The sequence below is a fragment of the Plecotus auritus genome (genome assembly GCF_963455305.1).
Source record: "Plecotus auritus genome assembly, chromosome: 6".
Taxonomy (NCBI): Eukaryota; Metazoa; Chordata; class Mammalia; order Chiroptera; family Vespertilionidae; genus Plecotus; species Plecotus auritus.
The window spans coordinates 57,076,446-57,100,475 of NC_137773.1; the positions used below are offsets into that span (position 1 = coordinate 57,076,446).

Below are 24,030 nucleotides of genomic sequence, written 5' to 3' on the forward strand. Positions count from 1 at the left end.
TTTCTTACCACCCCCACCACTTATAAGATGGAGATATAATATCTTGGTGTGAAAAAAGGTCAGTCAAGCTGAACAATGTTCTTGGGACTTGGTTAGTTTACATTCTCTTTAAATTCCTTGTCTTGCAGGGACCTTGTGACAGATAGTTCAGAGTCTGGCAATTGAAGTAGCACTGGCCACGTGAACCACAAAATGTCCCTTGCCCCTCAATTCTTAGCAGTGAGGCTATCAGGTTTCCAAGCCTCTAGTAGATTTAAAATCAGGTGAGGAGATGCTGTATGAATTTGCTATGTCAAAAAGTGCTATTTGGGGATGAAAAGATCATGAATTGGGGATCAGACCTAGGTTTAATTCTGGTTTTCCTGTATGACCTGTTAAGTATCCACCCTCCATTTTAAGAAGGGGATAGAATGAATATCTATGATAATTCAAAGGATTTGGACAATATTTATATAAAATATTCACCATAACACTGGATGCTTATTGTTGTTAGGAAAGATTATGAAATGATAAAGTTCTGAAAAAGAAAAATAAGAGGGGTAATTGTTGACTGTATTAGGTAATGAAAAGTGCGACATGAGACCGTGGCACAAAAGATAGACAAAGGAACAGAATAATGCAGACATACCAGCATTAAGTCTTTTAAAAAAATCAAATTTAGCATAGTTAAAAAGAAATTTAACCTGAATATTTGCAAAATGTTTAGGGATGCAGAAGAGCGGGTGCTTTTTAAGTGTGCAAGTGACAGAAGAAACTTCTTCAAAATAATAGGAAAAATCTGACTAACTCAAAATATACAGAATTCAAAATCATAATCCAAAATAGAGGCCACAAAAGTAAGAAGGAAAATATTTAAAACAAAATTATATATCAAACTTGGAGCAGATAGAGAAGATACAATACATTAATAGTGGTTTATCCCATAGAAATTCTTGTTGAAAAGGAAATTTAAAAATTAAGGATTAGAAAGTACAAAAAAATCAATTTTGAAAAAAGTTGAGCAATTACAGTATTGAATTTCCATGTACCCATTGCTTACATCCTTTGAAATGGAGTCTGGATGTTATTAGTGGGTAAGGGGAATCAATTATGTAATTAACCTAGAATAACATATTAAAAACTTTAACTGGAAAATATGCCCCAGAAGCATGTAGATCTTCGACCAATATATAGGCGACTATTTCTTACACATCTTAGTGTGGCCTTTTCAGTTAGGTATTTGGAATAAAAACCAGTTGAGCCCTGGCTGGTGCAGCTCAGTGATTAGAGTATTGGCCCTTGCACAGAAGGATCGCAGATTTGATTCCTGGTCAAGAGCACATATCTGGGTTGCAGGTTCCATACTCAGCTAGTTAGGAGGCCACCAATGTTCCTCCCTCCCTCTCTCCTTCCCTCCCTACCTTCTTCTCTTCTACTCTCCCTAAAGATCAAGGGAAAAAATATTCTCAGGTGAGGATTAACCAAAACCAACAACCAAAAAAACCCAGTTGAAGTTAGGATGTAGTGCAGCTACATGCATCCTGCTGTGTAGTATACGTCTAATACCTGGAGCCCTCTTTCTAAAAGCCATCAGATGACCCCTCTGTAGCTTGAGCGGAATTTCTAATACAGGTTGAACTTGTTTCCGAGGAGGTGGGAGAAGAGCATTCCAGGCAGAAGGCAGGGCATGTACAAAGACCTCAAGGAAGGAAAGCACTTTGGCCTTGTTCTTTTCTTCCAGGAATAGAAGGGAGACTGATAACAGCTGGAATTCAGTGAGGTTAGGAAGTGAATGAATGGGTCTGGAGAGCCATGCAGGCACCAGAATCATGTAGGGTCTTTTAGAGATTTGGTGAGGAGTTTGGAATTTAGCCTAAATACAACAGAATGATGTTGAAGGATTTCAGCTGGGCAGTAAGGAGATCCAATTTATATTTTCAATTAATTTTTAAAAACTTGATTTGAGAGAGAGGAGGGAGGAAGAAAAAGAATCAATGACCCATTGCTCCACTCATTCACACACCCATTGTTTGACTCCTATATGTGCCTGACCTGGGATTGAACCCGCAACCTTGGCATGTCAGGACAACGCTGTAACCGACTGAGCTACCCGGCAAGGGCTATTTTCAGTTAACTCTTGATCCTGTATGGAAATTGGACTGATAGGGGTGAGTGGAAGCAGAATGGCCAGTCAGGAGATGGTGGTGGGGCTAACACTGGGGACAGAAAAGTGAGCAGCTCCACGGGATATTTTGGGTGGGGAGTGGATGGAGGGGGTTAAGTGAAAGGGAGGAATCGGGATGACTTGTCACAGGACTACTTCTTGCCGAAATCTGACTGCTTCACAAAGCATTTGGCACTTTTGAGCATTCTCGGTGTCTTCTCTGAAGCTGCACTCTTCCTATCCCCCATTTGGCTGCCTTTTCTGGGCCTTTTCTCCCTCTGGCCTTCCCTGCCCCTTTCTCCATTTGTGAGTCACCTTTGTAGTTTACTTCACATTTTTCATCTCTAGAATTTCTATACTTTTTCCTTCTAAAAAAAAAACACTCCTTATTTCTCTTTACTCACTTCTCTGCAGATAGACAATTCAAGCCTCTGGTCTTGACCGCTATCTGCAGCAGCTTTTCAGAATTTCTATTTAGCTAATATGCTACTTTCTGAAATACCTAAAATGCAGTTGTTTCCTCGCCTTACATTGGCTTCCTCTCTTGACTTCCCTTTTTCTTTTTCATGGTTCTGCCATTTTCTGTAGGAGAACTTAGTAATCTTTGATTCATTATTTTCCTTTACTGCAATTTGCTATATAAAATCCAATATTACTCCCCAAATTGTCAGGGAAGAAACCAGAGCTCAGACAGGTTGTCACCTGCTCAGGGAGGGTCACCCAGCTGGTTGCTGGTGACACTACTGTGTGAGCCCAAGTCTGACACCAGAACCCATACTCTCAGTCACTGTGCTGTACTACAGGGGAAAATACTGTGAGAGTATCTAATGGCTGTGAAGTACACAATGATTATTTGATAAAAAACCACATGAAATGCTAAGTTACGGTATTAATTTGTTTGGGTGGTGCCACCGATCTTAATTATATTCTTCACTCTCTTTGAAACAGAATACGAATGGTGATGCTATTTAGTGATAGAACTTTCTTTTGCAAGTTGAAACATTTCATAAGGTCATTCAGAAATTTCAGAATGAAAACAGGAGCGCTGATGGTGTAAGTCCTCATTCAAGGGCAGGAGAAGACCAGTCTCTGAGCTCAAACAGGCAGCAAGAGAGGAAGTTAAAATTTCTTGTCTTTTTGTTTTGTTCGGGTCTTCAGCAGGTTGGATGATACCCACCCATATTGGGGAAGGCCATCTGCTTTGGTCAGTCTACCAACTGAGATGTTCATCTCTACTGGAAATGCCTCACAGACACACCGAAAATTCAAATTTAACCAGCTCAGGTTGCCACATAAAACAAACCATTATATCCACATTATCTTACACCTCTGCCTGTACTTATAATTGGGTATCATTAATTTTGTTTGTTTTGGCTTTAATATTTTGATCATAATTTATGCTGAATGAAGACTTTAGAAAATACAGAAAAATTTAAAGAACAAAGAACCATTGGATAAGACTTTGGGGAACTTGCATTCTAAACAGTATTATGTGCACTTAAATACCTTTCTCATGCTTTCAGTGATTTTACAAATCGATCATGTGTCTTACTTGTATAACACCTCCTCCCTCCTGGAACGTGGATAGTTTTCAGGAGGTCCAGAGTTTGTCAGTCTGCCCAAGAGGCTTGGGTTGTGTTGATTGTGCTGTCTGGGGTCTTGATAAAAATTGACCTTGACCTTGAGGAAGCATGAAATCAAGAGGCAGACCTCAACACCCAGCCCACACACTATTTTTCTAACAGCCACTTTTCCAAGTTTGCTCTGTTTCCTTCTTCCTATTGGCTGTGTGTTCCTCAGTGTAGCATTCTGGTATCTTGCCATTCTTCTTGGGAAACTTTCCTTCCCCAGGGACTGTCTACAACGCTTTTTTTTTTAAATTTTTATTCCTGACCTTTTCTCTAACATTTCAACATGAGCAAGGCATTTTGATTATTTACATCCATTTTATTAGGGCATTGCAAGGAGAGAGTCTTTGTGTCCTGTGCAGTTTTTGTTTTGTATGGTGAGGCCTCATAGTCTGATGGTTTAGACTGAAAGCTTGCTCCAGGTTGAGATCACATAATGTGACCTATCTGTATCTTCCTGTGTTTGTTTAGAACATGCTGTAAAAGATGCTTTCCTAATTGGGTTCGATGAAGCTTAAATGATCTAATACATGCAAAGTATTTCTAGAGCAGTGACCAGCACCTAAGAAGTGCTAAATGAGTATCAGATGGTTGTTGCACACACCTAAACCATTTGGAAGCACTGGATTTGAAAGAATTTTTGTAGTCACTGGTGAGTGTTTAAATTTTTTGTATGAACTTTATACATAGTTCATTATGTGAAAATGGACTCAGGCCCTGTCTGCTGTAATTATTTAGAAGGACTGGTTTCTGGCTTTAGGGTTTATGGAATTTTGTGTGTTAGCAGAGTATAGTCTTCAGAAATAATTTTTGGCCTTGAAAGGATGTTTTTTTGTACTCGCTGGCCTTGTACCCAAGTTGTCACTCATGGCATCTGCTGACCTCATACTTCACAGCTCCAATCAGGGAAAGCGGCTCTGCTCCCAGCCCCTGCTGAGGAGAAAGCACTTGGGAACCTCTGTCCTCTCCCTGGACTGGCTGATTTGATTGGGGTGGGACAGCTACTTTTCTCATGGCCTTCTGTGGGAAAAAATGAGCTGAGCCAGTGATTTTCTAGAAAATTTTATTTTGGGAAATAAGGGAAAAGCAGTGGGAGTTGACGTTGAAAGAACGTCATAAACTAATGTAAGGATGATGAAAGGGCCCTACCAGGCAATGGCATAGCAGCAAACCCTCCAAGTGAGCAGCAGTTCCAACAGTAAGAGTTGATAAGAAGAAAAAAAAAAGCAATTGCAAAAGAGAAAAGTAAACTCAGAGAGAACCAAGTTGTGTTAATGGCAGAGGTCAGGAGAGAAGATCTTGGGGAGGCTGTAAAGCCAGTTCACATTGTTTTCTGGGCTCTTTGCGATTGTATTCTCTTTGTTTGAGTCTTTGTTCCTTGCATTCTTTAGGCCCTAACACATATAGGTCATATAGTGCAGTTGACCCTTGAACGTAGTGTTTGAACTGGGCGATCAATAAAATGTACAGTATTGTAAATGTATTTTCTCATGATTTTCTTAATAACATTTTCTTTTCTCTTGTTTACTTTACTGTAAAAATACATGTAACATACAAAATATGTGTTAATTGACTCTGTTATTGGTAAGGCTTCTGGTCAACAGTAGATTATTAGTAGTTAAGTTTTTGGGGAGTCAATAGTTATACGTGAGTTTTCGATTGCATGAAGGGAGGGGTTCTCATCCCTAACCCCCATGTTCAAGGATCAACTGTCCTTCTCATTCCCATCTAAAGGATTCCCTCATTTTGTTCCTAGTACATTGACTGTCTCCTCTATAGTTTACGGTGACTTAAAACAAACAGACCTTTTAGATCCTGTTCAAGTCCCCCCAATTCCATGCCATGCTTTCCTGATGATTTTAGTGTATGTGTGTGTGTGTTTTGTCTTCCATGAACTCCTATGTAGTTTGTAATCTGGACCCCTCAGTTCCTATGTAGTATGTGATAGTTGTCTCTCATACTACAACTGTATGTGATGAACTCCTAGGGCAGCAGTCCCGTCCTGTTAGAATTTTATAGTGCACACTGGGCTCTGATGCATGAGTGGTAGATGCAAGTCATTGGTCATTTTTGGTGGCATTTCTCTTAACTCTGTGATCCTGGTTTAACTTGGGCACAAAAGGGAAGGCTTTAGCCCCTCCTTTGAGTGAGTATTGTATTACTTTAAAGAGAATAAATATTTTTGTTTTAAAGAGAATAAATATTGAAGCACTTGAGAGAAATGGGGTAGTTATACAGTGACTCTTGATTTTGTTGGACAACTAAGTTTCTCATTATGCCATAACAATGGAAAAGCTCATGTGTAGTAAGCCAGAATAACACCTGACATCTAAAATCCGTACTAATATTTATTTTGGGCCTGAGGCATGCACTGTGGTTAATAAGGTAGCTTGTTTGGGCATTATCTCTGTATGTGGTTTTCTTTTTCTTTTTCTCTCCCTTTCTTGAAGACATTTTGGAAACCACTTTGTTTATCAAGTTACTATATTCAGTAGCAAAATGTGTGAATAATACTATGTTTTGTCATTGAGCTTAAATCCCAGATCTGAAAAAGAGTTGTTTAATGTTGTGTGGCCTTTAAGTCATCTCTTTCTCTCTCTCTCTCCATTGTGTCTGTGTCTCTGCCTGGCCTGTGGGGGCTGTTCTTGGGTCAGCTGCCTGTTCTTATTCATTCAGCCCTAATGAACTTTGAGTAGGGTTGTGTGCTACACCCCACCAGCTCAGAAAGTGGGGACTCTGGGTCAAGCAGTTTGCTTGAGAAGGGAAAGTGAGAGGTCATGTGTTAGACATGATATTCTTATTATTTTCAGTTTGTAGGTGGGAATTTCAGTGCAAACTGTGTGTATCTTGCCCAAAGCTACACACCTGAGATATGGCAGAGCCAGTATCAGAACCTAGGTCCGCAGGGTTATAGAGCCTTTTTCCTTGTGACAAACCACACTGCCTCTAGTTTATTGTCCCTTTGATTTCTCATCTGTAAAATGGGACCTATGACTAAATTGTCTCTATGATTACATTCCCTGCTATAGTTTCTTGAGGCCAGGATTTGATATCCAAATGCTTCCAGAGGTCAGGAAGATATTTTAAGTGACAATAGGGAATAGTGGGACCAATGGTAGTGACAATAGGGAATAGTGGGACCAATGGTAACCAGAGGGTTTGAGAGATTGAAATTAAAATTTTAATGAAAAGGATAGCTAAATAAGTAAGTCTGTAGGACCACCAGTTTTTGACATTCAGATTTAGGCACTTCCCTGGACATCAAGCCAGCCTAATTTTTAGCATGCAGTCTTGTCAAATAGAATGTTTGTCAGCCTATCAGCCATTCGTGTTTTCTATGAAGTGTAATTAGAGAAGGTACAGGTTGGGAGTGTGTTGGCCTGGATATATACTTTTTCATACATAAGCACTTCCCTTTACGCCCCCCGCCCCAACACACGTGCACGCGCGCGCACACACACACACACACACACACACACACACACACACGTCCCCTTGTGTCCTGTGCAGCCATTCTCTGGGACATGCTGTCCAACTGCTGGACCATGTGTTCCTCACTTACAGGTGCACCTGTTACTGTCCTCCTGTGCCTCCCAAGATTATACTAAAACTAGGATTCTAAGCTAAAACCTGGATTCTAGTTAGAGTGCTCCTTGAACTGGGTGTGTGACATTGAGCTAGTTATCCAAAGTTGTGCTTTCATATCCCAGCTGTAAAGTGAAGGTGAGAGCCTCTATCACGGGTTTTCAGGTTGGGATCTGCAGGGGGCAGTCTCATTGCGGACCACTCTGTGGGAGGCAGGGACCAATTTGGTGGAGTTCTTCATCCTACCTCTACCTGAGCAGCTTTGATGATCTCTTGGTTGTACTACTAACTAGTTGTATGATCTTGGGCAAATTGCTTAACCTCTTTGTGTGTCTCCATTTTCTCCTCTGTAAAGTGGGCATAATAATAAGAGTTGTTGTGATACTTAAATGAATCAATAAATGTAAATACACCTGACATTTTAAGGTTTGGTAGTTAGAATAATGGCCCTCCAGAGATGTCCCTTTCTAATTCCCTGAACATGTGAATATGTTATTTTGCATGGCAAAAGGGACTTTGCTGATGGGATTAAATTAAGGTCTTTGAGATGCTGAGGTTCTCTAGGGTCATCATGCTGGGCCGATTGTAATACCAATGGCCCTTAAAGGAGTCAGAGAAAGAGAACTGATGTCAGAAGCAGAGGTCCAAGTGATTGGATTGGTGGCTGAGTCTATGGGCCAAGGGATTTGGGCATCCTTTAGAACAGAGGTGGGGAACGTTCGGCCCATTTGGTCTGGCCCTGCCAAGGCATTAGGGGTGAGTTAATTAAGTGTTTGACCAAATATAGCAGGGTAATTTTTAAGTTGATCACTTTGTATGGCCTGTGAGTGATGTTATAAATATCCAAATGGCCCTCGGCAGAAATAAGGTTCCCCTCCCCTTCAGAAGCTGGAAAAGGCCAGGACATGGATTCTCCCTTGTAGCCTCCAGAAGCAACACAGCCCTGTGAGACCCAGTGTCGACTTCTGACCTCCAGAACTGTAAGATAATAAATTTGTGTTGTTTTAAGCCACTAAGCTTATGGTAATTCGCCACAGCAATAATAGGAAATTAGTATGTAAGTGTTAGCTGTATTTTCTGTTCTCACTGTAAATAAGATTTTCTTTGAACAAAGGGATCTTTGGTCAAAGACAGTTTGAAAGCCTGTGGGCCAGGTGATCTTCAGCATGCCCTTCTTGCCTGCCAGCCTGTTGTGGCAGGTTCGCTCTGTACACAGAATCTAGTCCGAGCAGATTCCTCCCTTGCTGAATGTGTACAGTGCACTTGACATCTGCATAAGGTGGACTGAAGTTTTGGTGGTGTTCTCCAGAGTGGACCTGCCTGTGGGATTCCATGCAGGGCACTCACTTCTGAAGGGGTCTTTTCAATTAATTGACTACTTTGGAAAACAGGATCTGGGTGTTGGTTATGTGCCATATTGGGTCTAGAGCCCGAAATCCATCCAGGTTTATGCATTTGCTTGGGGTGTGAGGGTCTTTGTGGATTCAGCTTATATTCCTTTTACCCCATAAGGTCATCCATTCAAATAGTTCTTGTGACATTAGACAGTGCTTATTCTATGATTAAGAAGAACTCACTTCACAGGCACCTTGGTTGGGCTGTATTTGGAGAAGTAGAACTAGGAATGCCTTAACCCAAGCTCAAAGGCTAACACAGGCCAAATAAATGAGGCATGCAGCCTGTGGGCCGCGAGTTTGACTTGCTTGCCTTAACCTAACAGTTCCAGAGACCTTGAGGGCCATGAGCTGCTCCTAGAACAAACAGCCTGTGATTTGCCCTTCAGGCCTCGACTAGCCCAGCAGTGAGTGCATCTTAGGCTTGTGAGATGTTAGCACAGCTTTTAAAAATCTACAATGTAAGTTATTTACTTTCTTTTTTTGTGTGTGTGCAGAGAGGCCACAATGCTGTTCTTGTGTAAAGCACAGCTGCCGGGTTTGTAAATCTGGAAAACATGAGGCCAAATATGAACCAGTCTGCAGTCCCAGAGGAATTTTGTTTCCCTTCCAAGTTACTTGGATTAACATCAGCATTATTTCCTTGGTACGAATCTGGCGTGAAGGATGTTAAGTTCTTAGAGTCCGTACCCTACTTTTCTCTAAATAAAGCATGGAAGAATTCTGGTACATGTTTTGATGTGCAGAACGGGTGGCAGAGGTTCCTTGGCAGAGCTTTTGCATAGTTGATAATCTAGTTATTTGGGTCTCTGCATGCAAAGGAATGTGCGCTTCTAGGTGCAATTTGCCTGTTTGAGAAAAAGCTTTTAGAATCCAGTATGGTTTGTGAAGAATCCTGTATTTTAAATTTAAGAAGTGAGAAAGGCTTATTTATTTGCTGGTTTCATTTTTTCCTGTTTATGCCCAGAATGAAAGAACATGCCGCATCTTCTTGTGTCCCCGTTAGTTAGTGCCATGTTTGATGGGGTGGGAAGTTGCAGGAGATGACAGGCCAGGCTTGTCACCTCAGCAGCCAACACACCCAGGGGGCTGCCTAGAAGTTCAGCGCAAGTGGAGCAACCTGAGCGGAGAGGTATTCTATTCACTCCCAAGTGCCTCTACGTGTGTGATAGTTCCTGGTCTTAACTGAAAACTCTTTTAATAGGTGGCTATGCTACCAGAAATGATTTTCACGTGTAAAAATCATCAAGGGTGATCCGAGGCGGCTCTGCCAGTGTCCGGAGGCTCTCCAAATCTGGCTTAAAGCTGTGCTTGAATCTTTCCATGTAGTGTCTTCCATCTCAAACTCAGCAGGTCTTCCATATAATTCCTCACCTCTCAGACTGCTCCTGTCCCTGGGAAGGCCTTGCTTGTGTTTTTTTCTCCTATTTGTTGACGGATCGAGGGCCTAAAAATTCCAGTGTGGGAGACTCTGAAGTGGCCAGTTCATTTGAATAGTGCAAATCACATTAAATCTTTTATGTTAGTTGAACTTTTTGTGCTCAACTCATGCTTGGCCTTGTCCACCAGCTGGCGTCATGTCCGCCTTGAAGGTGTTTCAAAGAGCAGTGTTGCTTCGGAGAACTCAGGAATTAGAGGATGGGGGCATGGAGGCCCACGCATATGAGTTTTACATTTGTTTAGAATTCTGCATTTGAGCCTTTCAGATAACTAGTTGAGATCTGGGCAAAGTATTTGGGAAAAATGTTAAATATCTTGAAAGCTGGAATGATGTCGTAGAAAGGATGTTAGTGGAACCTTGAGAAAACGAGTTGAGTCTGTGCCTTTAGAGCTTACTACCAGCAGTCTAAAGAAGTGTGTGACCTTAATGAAGTCACTAATCTACCTCTGAACCTACTTACGATAAGGTGGCACCAGCACTTACCCTGCAGGCTGATTATAAAGAGTAAATGATATTTAAGTCAATTAGCATAGATAATTCTGTAAAGATAATTCTGTCTAGGGGGCCCCCTCACTATCTTTTTTAGTCTTTGTAACTAGTGAACTCTGACTGGTTGAGTTTCATGTGTAATTATAGTGGAAAGAAAAAACATTATCCTTTGTACAAAGCATCATTGTGCTTATTTCATAGAACTGTACAAAATCTAGTAAGCTGTCTTATGATTCTATATTATGTTTAGAAAGGCAGAAGATATCAACAAAAGTGTAAACTGCATGGGAGGAGAGGTAAATTTAAAATGTACCAGGTAGCGGAAAGGTAATAAATCTGTGATTTTTAAAAGGAATGGAGTTTGGTATGGTCAAATTTTTAAACAAAAATTTTGTACAATAAGCTCTAATAACACCAGAAGGAAGTCAACAAAGAGGAAAACTGAGTGAGGAAAATGGTATATTCTAAAATAAATTGATGTGATTATAATAATGCAGAGGTTAGACAAGAACGTGCTATATACATAAAAGAAATATAATAATTGTGCAGATGAACTCAAGTTTAATCTGCTATCATAAACATTTCAACTTACAAAATTAGGAACTATGAATTGATGTATTTAAGTTTTAACTTTCTGGAGGGCATCCTATCCTGATTATATGAAACATGGTCTTTAAAGTATCCTGACTAGGTATTTTGGATAAAATAGTCAAAGGAAATAGCTCCAGAGGGAAAATATAATTTATACCAGCATTGATGATTATATGTGTGTGTGTATGTGTGTGTATATTACTGCTAATATATACATGCATACAATGTCTATAAGTAAATATAAAAATATAAGTACACATAGATATCTATATCTATATATCTATATATCTATATATCTATATCTATCTATCTATCTATCTATCTATCTATATAAAAGCCTAAGCGACCCTTACGACCGGTCGACCAATCAACTGGTCGACCAGTTGCTATGATGTGCAATGACCACCGGGGGGCAGGTGTTCAACAAAGGAGCTGCCCCCTGTTGGTCAGTGTGCTCTCAAAGTCAGCCTCCCGCAGCCAGCCAACATCCCATGGCCCCTCCCCACAGCGGGCAGGCCCCAATCAGCCCAATTGTCAGCTAGGTAGAGGGACCCCACCCATGCACGAATTCATGCACTGGGCCTCTAGTATAAACATAAATGGAACCAGCTTCATACCTCTATTGAGTACTGGCAGAGCACACATTAGCAAAATAGAATAACACAAAGTTATTTTAATGATAATAAGCCCACTTTATTAATATTTGGAAATAGGTGCCAGATATAAATTGAAACAGAAAAATCCTGTTGTGGTCCCTGTTTCAGGGACATAAGGAAGCAGAAGACTATCAGTTGCTGCTTCAGGGACATGATATTCTAGAGTGGAAAATAGATCACCATGAGTATAAATATTGGCTAAATGAGGTAATTTTAGGTAATAAGTGCTATGAAGGAAATAAAAGGACAAAGGACTAGAGAGGGACCTTGGGCAGAGGGGGGACATTATTTTAGAGAGGATGGTGAGAGGAGGGGGATTCTTCGCTGAGCCATCCTTGTTGAAAGGACCTGCCAGGTGACAGTGGGGGTGGAGAAGGAGCACTTCAGGTGGAGGGAACCCAAGGTTAAGGACTCTCAGAGTTCAGCAAGTGTGAGCCAAGAGCAGGCCAGAGTGGTTAGAGCTTAGAGAATAATTGTTTGTTTGTCTAGATTACAATAGAAACTGAGTTATTTTTGAAGGGCCTAAAATAGCTAGACTTTACTTTCTTACGGTTTTAAAAATTTTATATTGTGATTGTGAAAATTATGGCAAAAATACATAAGTATGTGAAACAAATGTATGTTTTAAAGAAGAATGACAAAGCACACATCCACAGACCCACCACCAGTTAATGACCTAAAATACTGTAATGCCCTCGTAGCTTTCGGACTGTGTTCCTCTCCCTGGCTCCCAGTGGTAAAATAAACATTGTGTGACTTTTGAGATAAGGATTCCCTTGCTAGGCTGTGATTTAGTGTCTATATTTGCAACCCAAACATGTACTCTAGTGTAGCTTGAACTTTATATAAAAGATCCATGGTATGTGTATTCTCCTGTGACTTGCTTCTTTCTCTCCAAATTGAGGTTCCTTTGTGTTGATCTGTGAGTTTTTAGTTATTTTTTACTCTATAGTATATGAATACACTATAACTTAGATATTTGTTCTATTGATCAGTATTTGTTCTCCCCCCCCCCCCACCCCCAGTGTTTGGCTGTTATTGTAATCAGGTCTATTGTAATTTACCTAGGAGAACAACTTCTGGGTTGTAAGATGTCACCAAATTTACTAGACAATGCCAAACTCCTTCCAAAGTAAATACACCAATCTTTACTCTCACTAGCAGTGTGTGAGGCTTTCTGTTGCTCCATGTACAGGATTACACCAACCCTGGAGGTTGCCAGATTTAGTAATTTTTGCCAGTCTGATGGGTGTGTTCAGGTATCTTGAGGTTTTAATTTTCAGTTTTATTCTCACTAATGAGTTTGAGCACCTTTTCATGTAGTTATAGGCCATATGGATTTCTTTCACTTATTTTTCTGAAAGGCTGATTCAAGTTTTATTCCCATTTTTTCTTGGGGTTCTGCCTTACTTCATTATATAGCAGTTTTTTATACCTTCTCTGTGCTGATCTTCCCTTTTTTATGTTTTTTAAATATTTAAAACTTAAACAGAGGCGAATTTTAATAATCTTTTTATATTAGTTATCCATTGCTTTGTGACGGATCACCCCAAAACCTAGTGGCTGAAACAACTTTATTTCAGTTGGGACTCAGCTGACCAGGCAGTGACTGCCTGCCTCCTGCCTGTGCAGGGAAGCTCTGTTTCTGCTGGTTGGCTGTCTGACTGCTGGGGTGACTGAGCCACAAGTCTTCCATCAGCCGGCAGGTTAGCTTGGACTTGTTCACATGGAATCGGGCAAAGGTGTACAAAGCTTCTCGAGGTGGAGGTTCCAAAATAGCAGATGTCACACTCACCATGTTCTGTTGGCCACAAGCCCTGCTGGTATTCAGGGGGTGGGAACATAGACCCCGCCACTTGTTGGCGAGGCTGTAAGTGTCCTTGAAAAGAGAATTTCCTGCAGGCAGGAGTAAGAGCTATGACCACGCTCACAATCCATCGCGTTTTACATTATAGTTGTGCTTTTCTTTCCTACTCCAAGGGTAAGAAATTACAATCCTGTAGCCTCTTCTAAAAGTTGTAAGGTTTTTCCCTTTAACATTGAAGTCTTTTTCAAGGTTGTTTTTTTTAAAAAAAAAAATTATTTTGAAGAGGAAAAATAATTTGAGAATGGCAAGAGAAACATGAATTAGAGGAAGAATGAAGTTTCAAACATCATGACAGTGGGGGATGTTGATAATGAAGGAGGCTGTGCATCTACAGGGGCCATGGGTCAAAGAAAAATCTGTACTTTCTGCCCAGTTTTGCTGGTAACCTAAAACAGCTCTAAGGCATAGTCTATTAGGAAAAATTAAAAAACAAAAACAAAAACAAAACTATGACAACAACTGAAAGAGCTGGTGAGCATTCTCTCCTTGTTTGTTACCTGTAATACAATGAAGAACATTAAAAAGAACACTTGCTTTTACTATCCTACCATCTTATTGAAAACTGCCTTTGGTGTTTTGCATTATTCGCTTCACTTTCTTGTCTATATTTATTCGTTGCAAGAGGGCATTCCGACCAGCAGTAATGGATTGCATTTTATTTTTTCAGCTTTTTAAATTTGCTTAACATGAAGTTTTATTTGAACACGGTCTGTCAGTACTCACTGTACTGAGACCAGAGGCATAAGGAGTGCAGGCGTCAGTGAGCAGCTTCTTAGAAAGTGCTTTAGACCAGAGGTAGGATGGTACCCTGGCCAGGGCCTGGGTTTTGGACACACGGCCCTGGAGAAGAATTAAGCCTTTGCTGTTGCAGTAGCTGTGCAACTTTGTGCAAATAACAACATCTCTGAGCTTTAACTTTCCATTGTAAAGTGGAGATCATCTTTATCTTTCAAGAGTATTGAATGAGATAGAAAAAAAATATTACCTAGCATGGCATGTGGCCCATAAAATAAACATTAGCCTAAATTAGAAGTAGTTTTTCCACTATTTTCTGTTAATCTCCAGTAAGAAAAGATGAGGACTCTATAGGTCTTTTGCAGAATGAATTATTTCCAACATTTAAGCTTGGCCTTAGTTACTTCCCTGTTGCTGTTTTCTATGAAAACTCTTTTATCATCTTCTGGGTTCTCGGCCTAGAGTTTGACAATCAGTTAAGGGCATCTGGTTGGCTGACATCAAGCTTTTGAGACCCTTATGTATGTGTGTGTGTGGGTGTGTGTGTGTATTTCTAAATTTTTCAATTGCAATTTATGTTCAATACTAGAGGCCTGGTGCACGAAATTCGTGCACAGGGGAGAGGGGGTCCACTGAGCCCAGCCTGCACCCTCTTTAATCTGGGACCCCTCGGGGGATGTCCAGGGATCGGGCCTAAACTGGCAGTCAGACATCCCTCTCACAATCTGGGACCACTGGCTCTTAACTGCGCGCCTGTCTGCCTGATTGCCCCTAACTGCCCCCCCCCCTGCTGGCCTGGTCACCCCCAACTGCCCCCCCTGCCAGCCTAGTTGCCCCAACTGCCCCCCCGCCGGCCTGGTTGCCCCTAACTGCCCCACCCTGTCGACCTGGTCGCCCCTTACTGCCCCCCATGCTGGCCTGGTTGCTCCCAACTGCACCCCCCCTGCCGGCCTGGTCACCCCTCTCTGCCCCCCCCCCCCCCCGCCGCAGGCTTGGTCGCCTCCAACTGCCCCCCCTGTGGGCCTGGTCGCCCCATGCAGCCTGCTGTTTGGTCGTTTGGTCGCCCCTCACTAACCCCCCCTGCCAGCCTAGTCACCTCATGCAGCCTGTTCGGTCATCCGTTTGGTTGCGATGGTTGCTTAGGCTTTTATATACATAGATTATTTTGTGTTAGTTTCAGGTGTGCAGCATAGTGGTTAGACCACCATATACTTTAGCAAGTGTTCACCCGATATTTCCAGTACCCACCTGGCACCATACATAGTTATTATAATACTAGAGGCCTGGTGCATGAAATTTGTGCACGGGGGTGTGTGTGTCCCTCAGCCCAGCCTGCACCCTCCCCAATCTGGGACCCCTGAGGGATGTCCGACTGCTCGTTTAGGCCCGATCCCAGTAGGATTGGGCTTAAACGGGCAGTCGGACATCCCTCTCACAATCCAGAACTGCTGGCTTCCAACTGCTCACCTGCCTGCCTTCCTGATTGCCCCTAACTGCTGCTGCCTGCCAGCCCGATCACCTCCTAACCACTCCCCTGCCAGCCTGATTGATGCCTAACTGCTCCCCTGTCAGCCTGTTTGCCCCTAACTGCTCTCCCCTGCAGGCCTGGTCACCCCTAACTGCTCTCCCCTGCAGGCCTGGTCCCCCCCAACTGCCCTCCCTTTGCAGGCCTGGTCCTTCCCAACTGCCCTCCCCTGCTGGCCATCTTGTGTTGGCCATCTTGTGTCCACATGGGGCGGCCATCTTTGACCACATGGGGGTGGACATATTGTGTGTTGGAGTGATGGTCAATTTACATATTACTCTTTTATTAGATAGGATAGAGGTCTGGTGCACAGGTGGGGCCAGCTGGTTTGCCCTGAAGGGTGTCCCGGATCAGGGTGGGGGTTCCCTTGGGGTGTGGGGCGGCCTGGGCGAGGGGCCAGTAGTTGTTTGCAGGCTAGCCACGCCCCCTGGTGACTCAAGCAGAGGCCCTGGTATCTGGGATTTTATTTATCTTCTACAATTGAAACTTTGTAGCCTTGAGTGGAGCCAAACCTCCTGCTTGCTCCGTGGCGGCAGCCATTTTTGTTGGGATTTATTTATCTTCTATAATTGAAACTTATAGCCTTGAGTGGAAGCCTGAGCCTGCCAGGGTGTGCAGAAAGCTTGGCTTCCTCCATTGCTGGGAAAACCCAAGCCTCCTGCTCTCTCCGTGGCCGCAGCCATCTTGGTTGGGTTAATTTGCATACTCACTTCTAATTGGCTGGTGGGCGAGGCTTGTGGGTGTAGCAGAGTGATGGTTAATTTGCATATTGCTCTTTTATTAGATAGGACCAGAGGCCTGGTGCACGAATTCGTGCACAGGTAGGGTCTGGCAGGCCCGCCCCAATGGGGGCCAATTGGGGCTGGGCCAGTGGGGGGGAGGGGCTGTGGGATGTTGGCTGCTGGCCCCGCGCCTGATTGGAGTGGGGGTGGCGATCAGGGGCGAGGTCAGCCAGCTGGAGGGGCCGCCTACCAGGGTGGGGGGTGCTGCGGGAGGTTGGGGGGGGCAATCGGGGCTCCAATTGGGCTGGTTGGCCTCTGCAGTGCGTATCATAGTGACAAGTCCTTCTGATTGTTCTGGTCGTTCGCCGTTCCGGTTGCTTGACTTTTATATATAGACATTATTGACTGTATTTCCTATTCTGTACTTTATATCCCCAACTATTTTGTAACCACCAATCTTTACTTCAGACACTTATATTTGAAATCTTGGTAGCCAGCCGGATCTCTTGGAGCCCTGGGCGATACTATCAAGGGGTGTGTGTTCATGGTCCTCACTTTTGAATTGGGCAAGCTCTAACCTGAGTAAGCAGAGAAAGGAAAAGTGTTTTTAGGGAACTAGGTGAAGCAGTTGGATCTCTGAGGAAGAAGAGACTAGGGGGTGGAATAAACATTTCTCCAGCACCTGCTCCTGCCAGAATGTAGAGTGGAAGACAGAAGCCGCAGGAGAGAGCACCAGGGATGATGGGCCCCTTGGCAAAGCAGTTGGGTTGTGCCTCTTTGCAGATTGATTGGAGGAGAGCTCTCTAGCTCTCTTGACCTTAGGAGGAATAAATATCTTCTAAGCCTTGACATAAAACGAGGACCCATGTCATGATTAAATCTTTCTCCCTAGGTCTTTCGGCAGCCCAGCGGAAGTTTGCTCACTCGCTCAGAGACTTTAAATTTGAGTTTATTGGCGATGCAGAGACCGATGATGAACGCTGCATAGGTACGTGAAGGGGAGGGTTTGGTTTGCTCTCCTTTGCTTTGTCTGCCAAATAACGATTCCTTTCTCTTGACAGATGCTTCCTTGCGTGAATTTTCTAACTTTTTGAAGAACCTGGAAGAACAGAGGGAAATCATGGTGAGTTGTGGGATGTAAATGAATAAATCCAGCTTTGAGCAGGGAAAATCAGGTTTCTATTTCCTCTGTGGTGCTGACCTTGGCAAGATTTTAGATAAGTTCCTGGACTTCTGGACCTGTTTCTTGATCAGTAAAATAGTGAGTCAGACTATATCAGTGCCATCTAGATGTTCGTCAGCACTTGTATTTTACATTCAGGGGTGGGGAATGTCCAGCCCTCGGGCTGTCTAAGGTCTGGGAAATCATTTGGTCTGGCTCTGCCAAATTATTAGGGGTGAGTTAATTAAATGTTTGACCAAATATAGCAGGCTAATTTTTAAGTTGATAATTTTGTATGGCCTGTGAATGATGTTATAAATATCCAAATGGCCCTTGGCAGAAAAAAGGTGCCCCACCCCTGATTTAAATTGGGTCTCGGGCAGAACCTTAATGTATCAAAAAGATAAAAACAGAAAAGCTTATGTAGAAACACAGGGACAGCAGGGCAATGTTAGAGCTGTATCTGTCGATTCTAGGCTGTGTGGAGAGGGAGGGAACTCAGGCCTGGAAGTCTTTAAGATCCCACTTTGCCTTGAAAATCGTGATCCCAACAGTAATGATAATAGCTACACTTCATTGGGTGCTCTCCACGTGTGTGATGCTATGTTGAGTGCATTGAGTAGATCATGTTATTTACGCCCAGCAATGCAGTTTGAGTGTATTGGATAATACTTACCTTTCTTAAAAGCTTGCATTTCCCACCAAGTGACTGATACTCATTCATTGCACAAAAATTTACAGTAGAATTGGCACTGGATTAGGACACACTATTCTCACCATCTTTTCAGGCTTTCAGAGGGCTTGTGAAGGCACTGTGGTCCTGTTAGGTTTTTCTGGCACAAACTGACATATTCAACCATTATTCATGTGATCCTGTAGTCACTGATTTTTCAGCTGTTTAGGCAAGTTTAAATGTGATAGTGGATGAAAGTAGTACTTTGACATCACTTTTCTGCTACATGAAGTGGGTGTGAGTGTGTGGCTGGTGGTGAAACTGCATGTTCTTAGTCTTTGTTAATAGTGTGGACTTTTGCCTCAACCCTCTTTGATATTTAGTTGTGCTTTCCTGGGATCCTGAGCCTTCAGCAAATATGTATCAGATTGCCTTTTGCCTTTTGTGTTCCAGCGACTGATTAAAATCTGAACACAGAGGCAAAGCCAAGTCCCTGCCCTTAGGGAGGTTACATTCTAGAAAGGGGAGGTGATAATAATAATTAAAAAAAAACATATAATACATTGTCAGGTAGTGATAAGTGCTACAGAATTTAATAAGAATGGGTACATAGTCAGAGAGTGGGACCCGGTACTGTTACACCTAGAGTGGGGAGGGAAGGCCTTTGCACAGAGAACTGTAGGAGGCATCCAGGTATCTGGGGGAAGATAGTACTGGTCAGATTGGTGCTCAGTTTTAGCTCTGCAGAAATACTGTGTGACCACAGTCGGTCTTTTTTTTAATCCTCACCTGAGGATATGTTTTTTATTGATTTTAGAGAGAGAGGAAAGGAGAGAAAGGAGGGAAATATCGATATGAGAGAGAAACATTGATCAGTTGCCTCCTGTACATGCCCTTATGAGGGATTGAACCCTGGGATCCAACCCACAATGTAGGTACGTGCCCTGATTGGGAATCGAATATGTGACCTTTTGGTGTATAGCAGGGATGGGGAACCTTTTTTCTGCCAAGGGCCATTTAGATATTTATAGCATACCAAATTCTCAGCTTAAAAATTAGCCTGCTATATTTGGTCAAACATTTAATTAACTCACCCCTAATGCCTTGGCAGGGCCAGGCCAAATGATTTGGAGGGCCTTATATGGCCCGAGGGCTGGACATTCCCCACCCCTGATTGTACAGGATGACACTCCAACCAGCTCAGCCACTCAGGGCACTACTCCCTATCTTGATATTCTGTTTCCGTTTTATGTTCCCGAGGTGAAATGACTAGGTCAAAGAAACCAGAATGTGGTCTTTGCTCCAGGCTGTCCATGGTTCTCAGAGCTGAGTTAGGGGATTTATTGATTTAATCTTCAGTTGTGATGGGGGTTGATAGGGTATCTGTCTTAGATAGGAGGAGGATGGCTGGGCTAGGCTTTCACTTCAGGGTAGAAGTAAGACTAGGATGTTGTCTATATAAGGCCATGAACCTCAGAGAGGATTGGGACAGTCTCTCATAACCCTCTGTGGGAACAGTAACACCTGCTGGATAGCAGGAAACTATTCAAAGCCAGCAAGCCGTGGGGGCAGCTGTGACCAACCACAGAATTAACAGGACATCTGGATATCGAATGATCTTTTTTTCCTCTAACGTTTTAGTTTGGAAAATTTTGAGCGTGTACAAAAGGTAGAGAGAAAAATATAACTAAACTACATGTACTCATCACCCAGCTTCAAAAACCATTGCCACATAACCAATATTGTGTCTCCTCTACCTCTTACTGCCACCTCCATTATTTTGATAGAAAGCCCAGGATCATCCATAAATACCTCTCCAGAAAAGATACCTCTCTCAAGAAGTGTCCAATGTGGTTGTGGAGACTAACTGGTAAAAAGCGAATCAAAATACATGACAGTAAGTGCAGTAGCAGAGAGGTATAGAGTGTGGCTGCATGGAGTGGGGAGCAGCTAAGCCCGTGCTGCTCAGGAAAGACCATCTGGAAGGAGGGGTATTTGAGCTGGACTGTAGGGGACAGAGATGCCAAGGAGAGCCTTTGTATCGTTTCACCAGCTCTCACCTCCCCAACACAGTGACAAGGAGATAAGGGCGGTCTTTAAACAGGTGGATGCCAGTTCATTCTGTGAACTTTTAAAAACTCTTATTTTACTTCAAATATTGCAGCCAGCAGCATGTTAAAATAGCCACATATTTAAGAAGGAATGGGAAATGACAGCTGTAAATCGAGGTAGAAATATTCTAAAATTGGAGACACCATTCCTGAGCTGCGTTTACAGGTGAATCAGAGTTAGTCAGGTAAGGAAAGATGGAAGTGAGGGTAGTTTCCTCCTTGGGGAAAACAAATCGATTTTGGAAAAGAGGGAGGTGTGTGTTTGCCTGTCCCCCACTGGTGTCCAGCTCTGTAGCTATTAACTGAAGTGTCGGGAAGGGAAGTGGAAAGAAGGCCCGTCTAGCCAGCCAGAGTTTTCCCTCTGTGCACAGAAGTCTGGTTTCTATGAATGGTTGTGCCTCGCCCCATAAAAGGCCAATATTGTCTTTTTTCAGGACAGTATTTTCAAGTAAGTTGTTTGCGCTGAAAATATTGCCAACCATGACTGTGAAAGTGAGGAGCCGGGTGCCGTGAGTGGCCAGCATTGCTCTGCAGTCTTCTGTGCATGTTCTCGGAGGGAGCCGCTGCGTGGCGTCTCCGCCAGCATTCCGGAGATGCTCTCTCTGGTGATGCAGGACAGGGTGTCCTTATCCCAGGCGGGCTGCTGGCCAGGAATTTAAGGACTTTTAAAATAGTGCTGTAGTGTTTAAAAGGGCTTCATCCTGTATTTACTTCTCTGCATGTATCCTTTTATCGTAGGAGTTAGTTTTGTCCTCTGAAGCATGACCGCTCAGTTTCTGGGGGTTGTGCGAGGCCCAGAGGCCCAGGAAAGCTTTGGGGAAAGGGGATAATCGGAGAGAGAAGGTCTAGCTTGCCTGATGATGCACGAAAGTGCCCCCCTCCCCATGCCACTGGGCTGGCAAGCAGGCGAGAGGGGGTGTCTCTTCCACCAGCTGCATCCCTTTCCCACCTGAGCAAGATGACCCTGTGCCTGTACAGACTCTGGAGGTGGTTGAGACCCTCTTCCGTTTATTCCATATTGTTTTTCCCACCACAGATTTTACTCTTGTGGAAACACTGGGTTGGGGAAAGCTTGCTGGGTGATTTGCCCTGAGCTTATGCCAGATAAGGAAGGCCCTATGCTTCTGAGAACCAGACACTTTTTGTTAATAGTTTAGATGGTTCCTGGCAAGACACCAGCATTCCCTCAATCCTTGTCTGATTTGCTTCACTCCTTTCTCATCATTTCTTTCATTGTCTCAAATATCTTACAGTCATGTAGTTAAGTGGTTTCTATATCTTTTGAGGGGTTTTGACATTGGTTTTTGTCCCAAATTCTCTAATTTTTTTTACTTTCAAAAGTTTCATCATATTATTAGAAAAACGCATGTTGGTTAAAATGAACTAAATCATGTTTATCCTTTGGTAGACATTTTCATGATAATCTTTCCATAGTGCATCCTGGGGCAGTGGTCCTCCATGGTTGGCCCCTCACCCATCAGCATCAATATCACCTGGGAACGTGCTAGAAATGCAAACTCTTGGGCCCCAACCCAGACCAACTGTGTCAGAAACTCTGGGATGGGGTTCATCGGCCTCCAGTTTATTGTCACGCATGCTGAAATCAGAACCACTGGCCTAGGGTGTCAGTGAAGACTTGGCTGGCATTCCTAGCTTTGGAGCTAAAGCTGTCTGCAAGTTGGATGCACTATAAATTGCCTTTTAATGACTTTAGGTCTACCACATGGTTCAAATAATCTTTAAAAATCTAAGCTTTGACCTGTCATTTCCAAAGGATTTTGGACTACATCTAGGTGGTTTGTTTAGTAGAACAGGTTTCTGCTGTTAAGAAGTTTAGTGTTAATTGATTTGTGTTTAACATTGTGAGTTCCTGTAATGTGTTAAGTACGTGGGACATCCCGTTGGAAAGACTGTGCCTTTAGTTTCATCTTACTTTAATTATAAATTTTACATGATATATCAGGCCTGTTTTAATCAGTTCTTTTATAGGTAAAGTGTCACATTTTTGTGTGGAATTCTGTTGCCAGGCACATTCAGAAGGGGGAAAAAATCCATCTTCAATTTATTTATGAAAACATTTCTCAGTTTTGTTTAAAAGTTTGTAGAGATCTAACTTTATGAAGGATTTTCCCATTTAACACATCATCAGTTTTTCAAATAAATACTGTGTTGTTGTTTTTTCTTGTAAGCCCATTATAATTCCGTTAAATGTGGATGTCATTGTGAAACCTGTGTTGTTGTTTTTGAGAATGTACCTTTTGAGAGTTGGGTTGTGACTGGCCCAGAATCCTATGGACATTATGGTCAGGACTAACTCAAATCAAAATCCTAAAGTGAGTGAGGATGTCTTCCGCAGGAGGCCTGGGCTCCTTCTTGGACCCCCGTTTGTGTGGGGCCGTGCCTCTGACTCAGTGTTCTCGCTCGGTGACTCACTGTCATCTGTGGCCTCACAGCCTTGTCATCCCAGATCCTACTTCCCTACTGAAACTTACGTTTCCTATTTTAATATCCTGGGGCGTGTTCCCTGCTTCTGAGGAATCAGCTAGTTCTTCTGATTAACCAGTGACTGCTGGCATGAAAGAGCAAAGAATAGACATGAACTCTTCTTCCTCTGCCTACATTGTAACCAGCCTGCTTGCTTCATTGTCTGATCCAGAGACGTGGTTCCCTTAGTGGGAATCAGTTCAGCTGAATGTACAGTTTTATGAGAAAACTACTGTGGGCTTAGCCAGGGCATCTCAAATCATTCTTAAGATCCTGTCATGAAGTACTCAGAGGTGTAGCCTTGGCTCTTAAAGGGCTGAGAGAGAACTTAGGATAATTCACACTTAACCACTTGATTTAAGCAAACAAACAAGCAGGCTAGTACTAGAACAAGTGAGGTGGAATGATTTGGTCTACATCACAAAATACGTTGGTGATAAAGACTAAAAATCAAATCTTCTATTGTGGGATCCCAAAGACATTATTCCTTGCCTTTAGCTCCTTGTAGGAGTTAATGCCCTTTCCTCCACCTTTCAGCATGGGTGAAATGGAGATGTGTCTTTATAGCTGCTATCTACCAGGCAGTGGTCCTGAAGAAACATGAATTTGGTTCTGTTTTCTCCCGGCCTGTTTGGACAACTGTAGGCTCTCAATATTTCAGTCACCAAACCATGTGAGGAGCAGTTAAAGAGGAAATATGAGTCCTGGTGGGTGTCTAAAGATCTGCCAGTGAGACCTGGTTAGGTCAAGGAAGTGGCTAATGTCAGCCTCTCACGAGTGGGTGCCATTGTCTTGGAGGAAAATTCTGGAGACCACAGTGGAGC

The 24,030-nt window shown here is 42.9% G+C and overlaps 1 protein-coding gene across 1 annotated transcript in view; it reads left to right on the forward strand.

Annotated features, from left to right (window-relative positions):
• The window catches only part of ARHGAP10 (Rho GTPase activating protein 10), a 266,323-nt gene that overhangs the window by 58,510 nt on the left and 183,783 nt on the right, over positions 1 to 24,030 (forward strand). The window contains exons 2-3 of the mRNA XM_080674227.1: positions 17,669 to 17,764; positions 17,838 to 17,899. Coding sequence (XP_080530353.1) covers positions 17,669 to 17,764; positions 17,838 to 17,899 — 158 coding nt within the window. The remainder of the gene's footprint in view (positions 1 to 17,668; positions 17,765 to 17,837; positions 17,900 to 24,030) is intronic.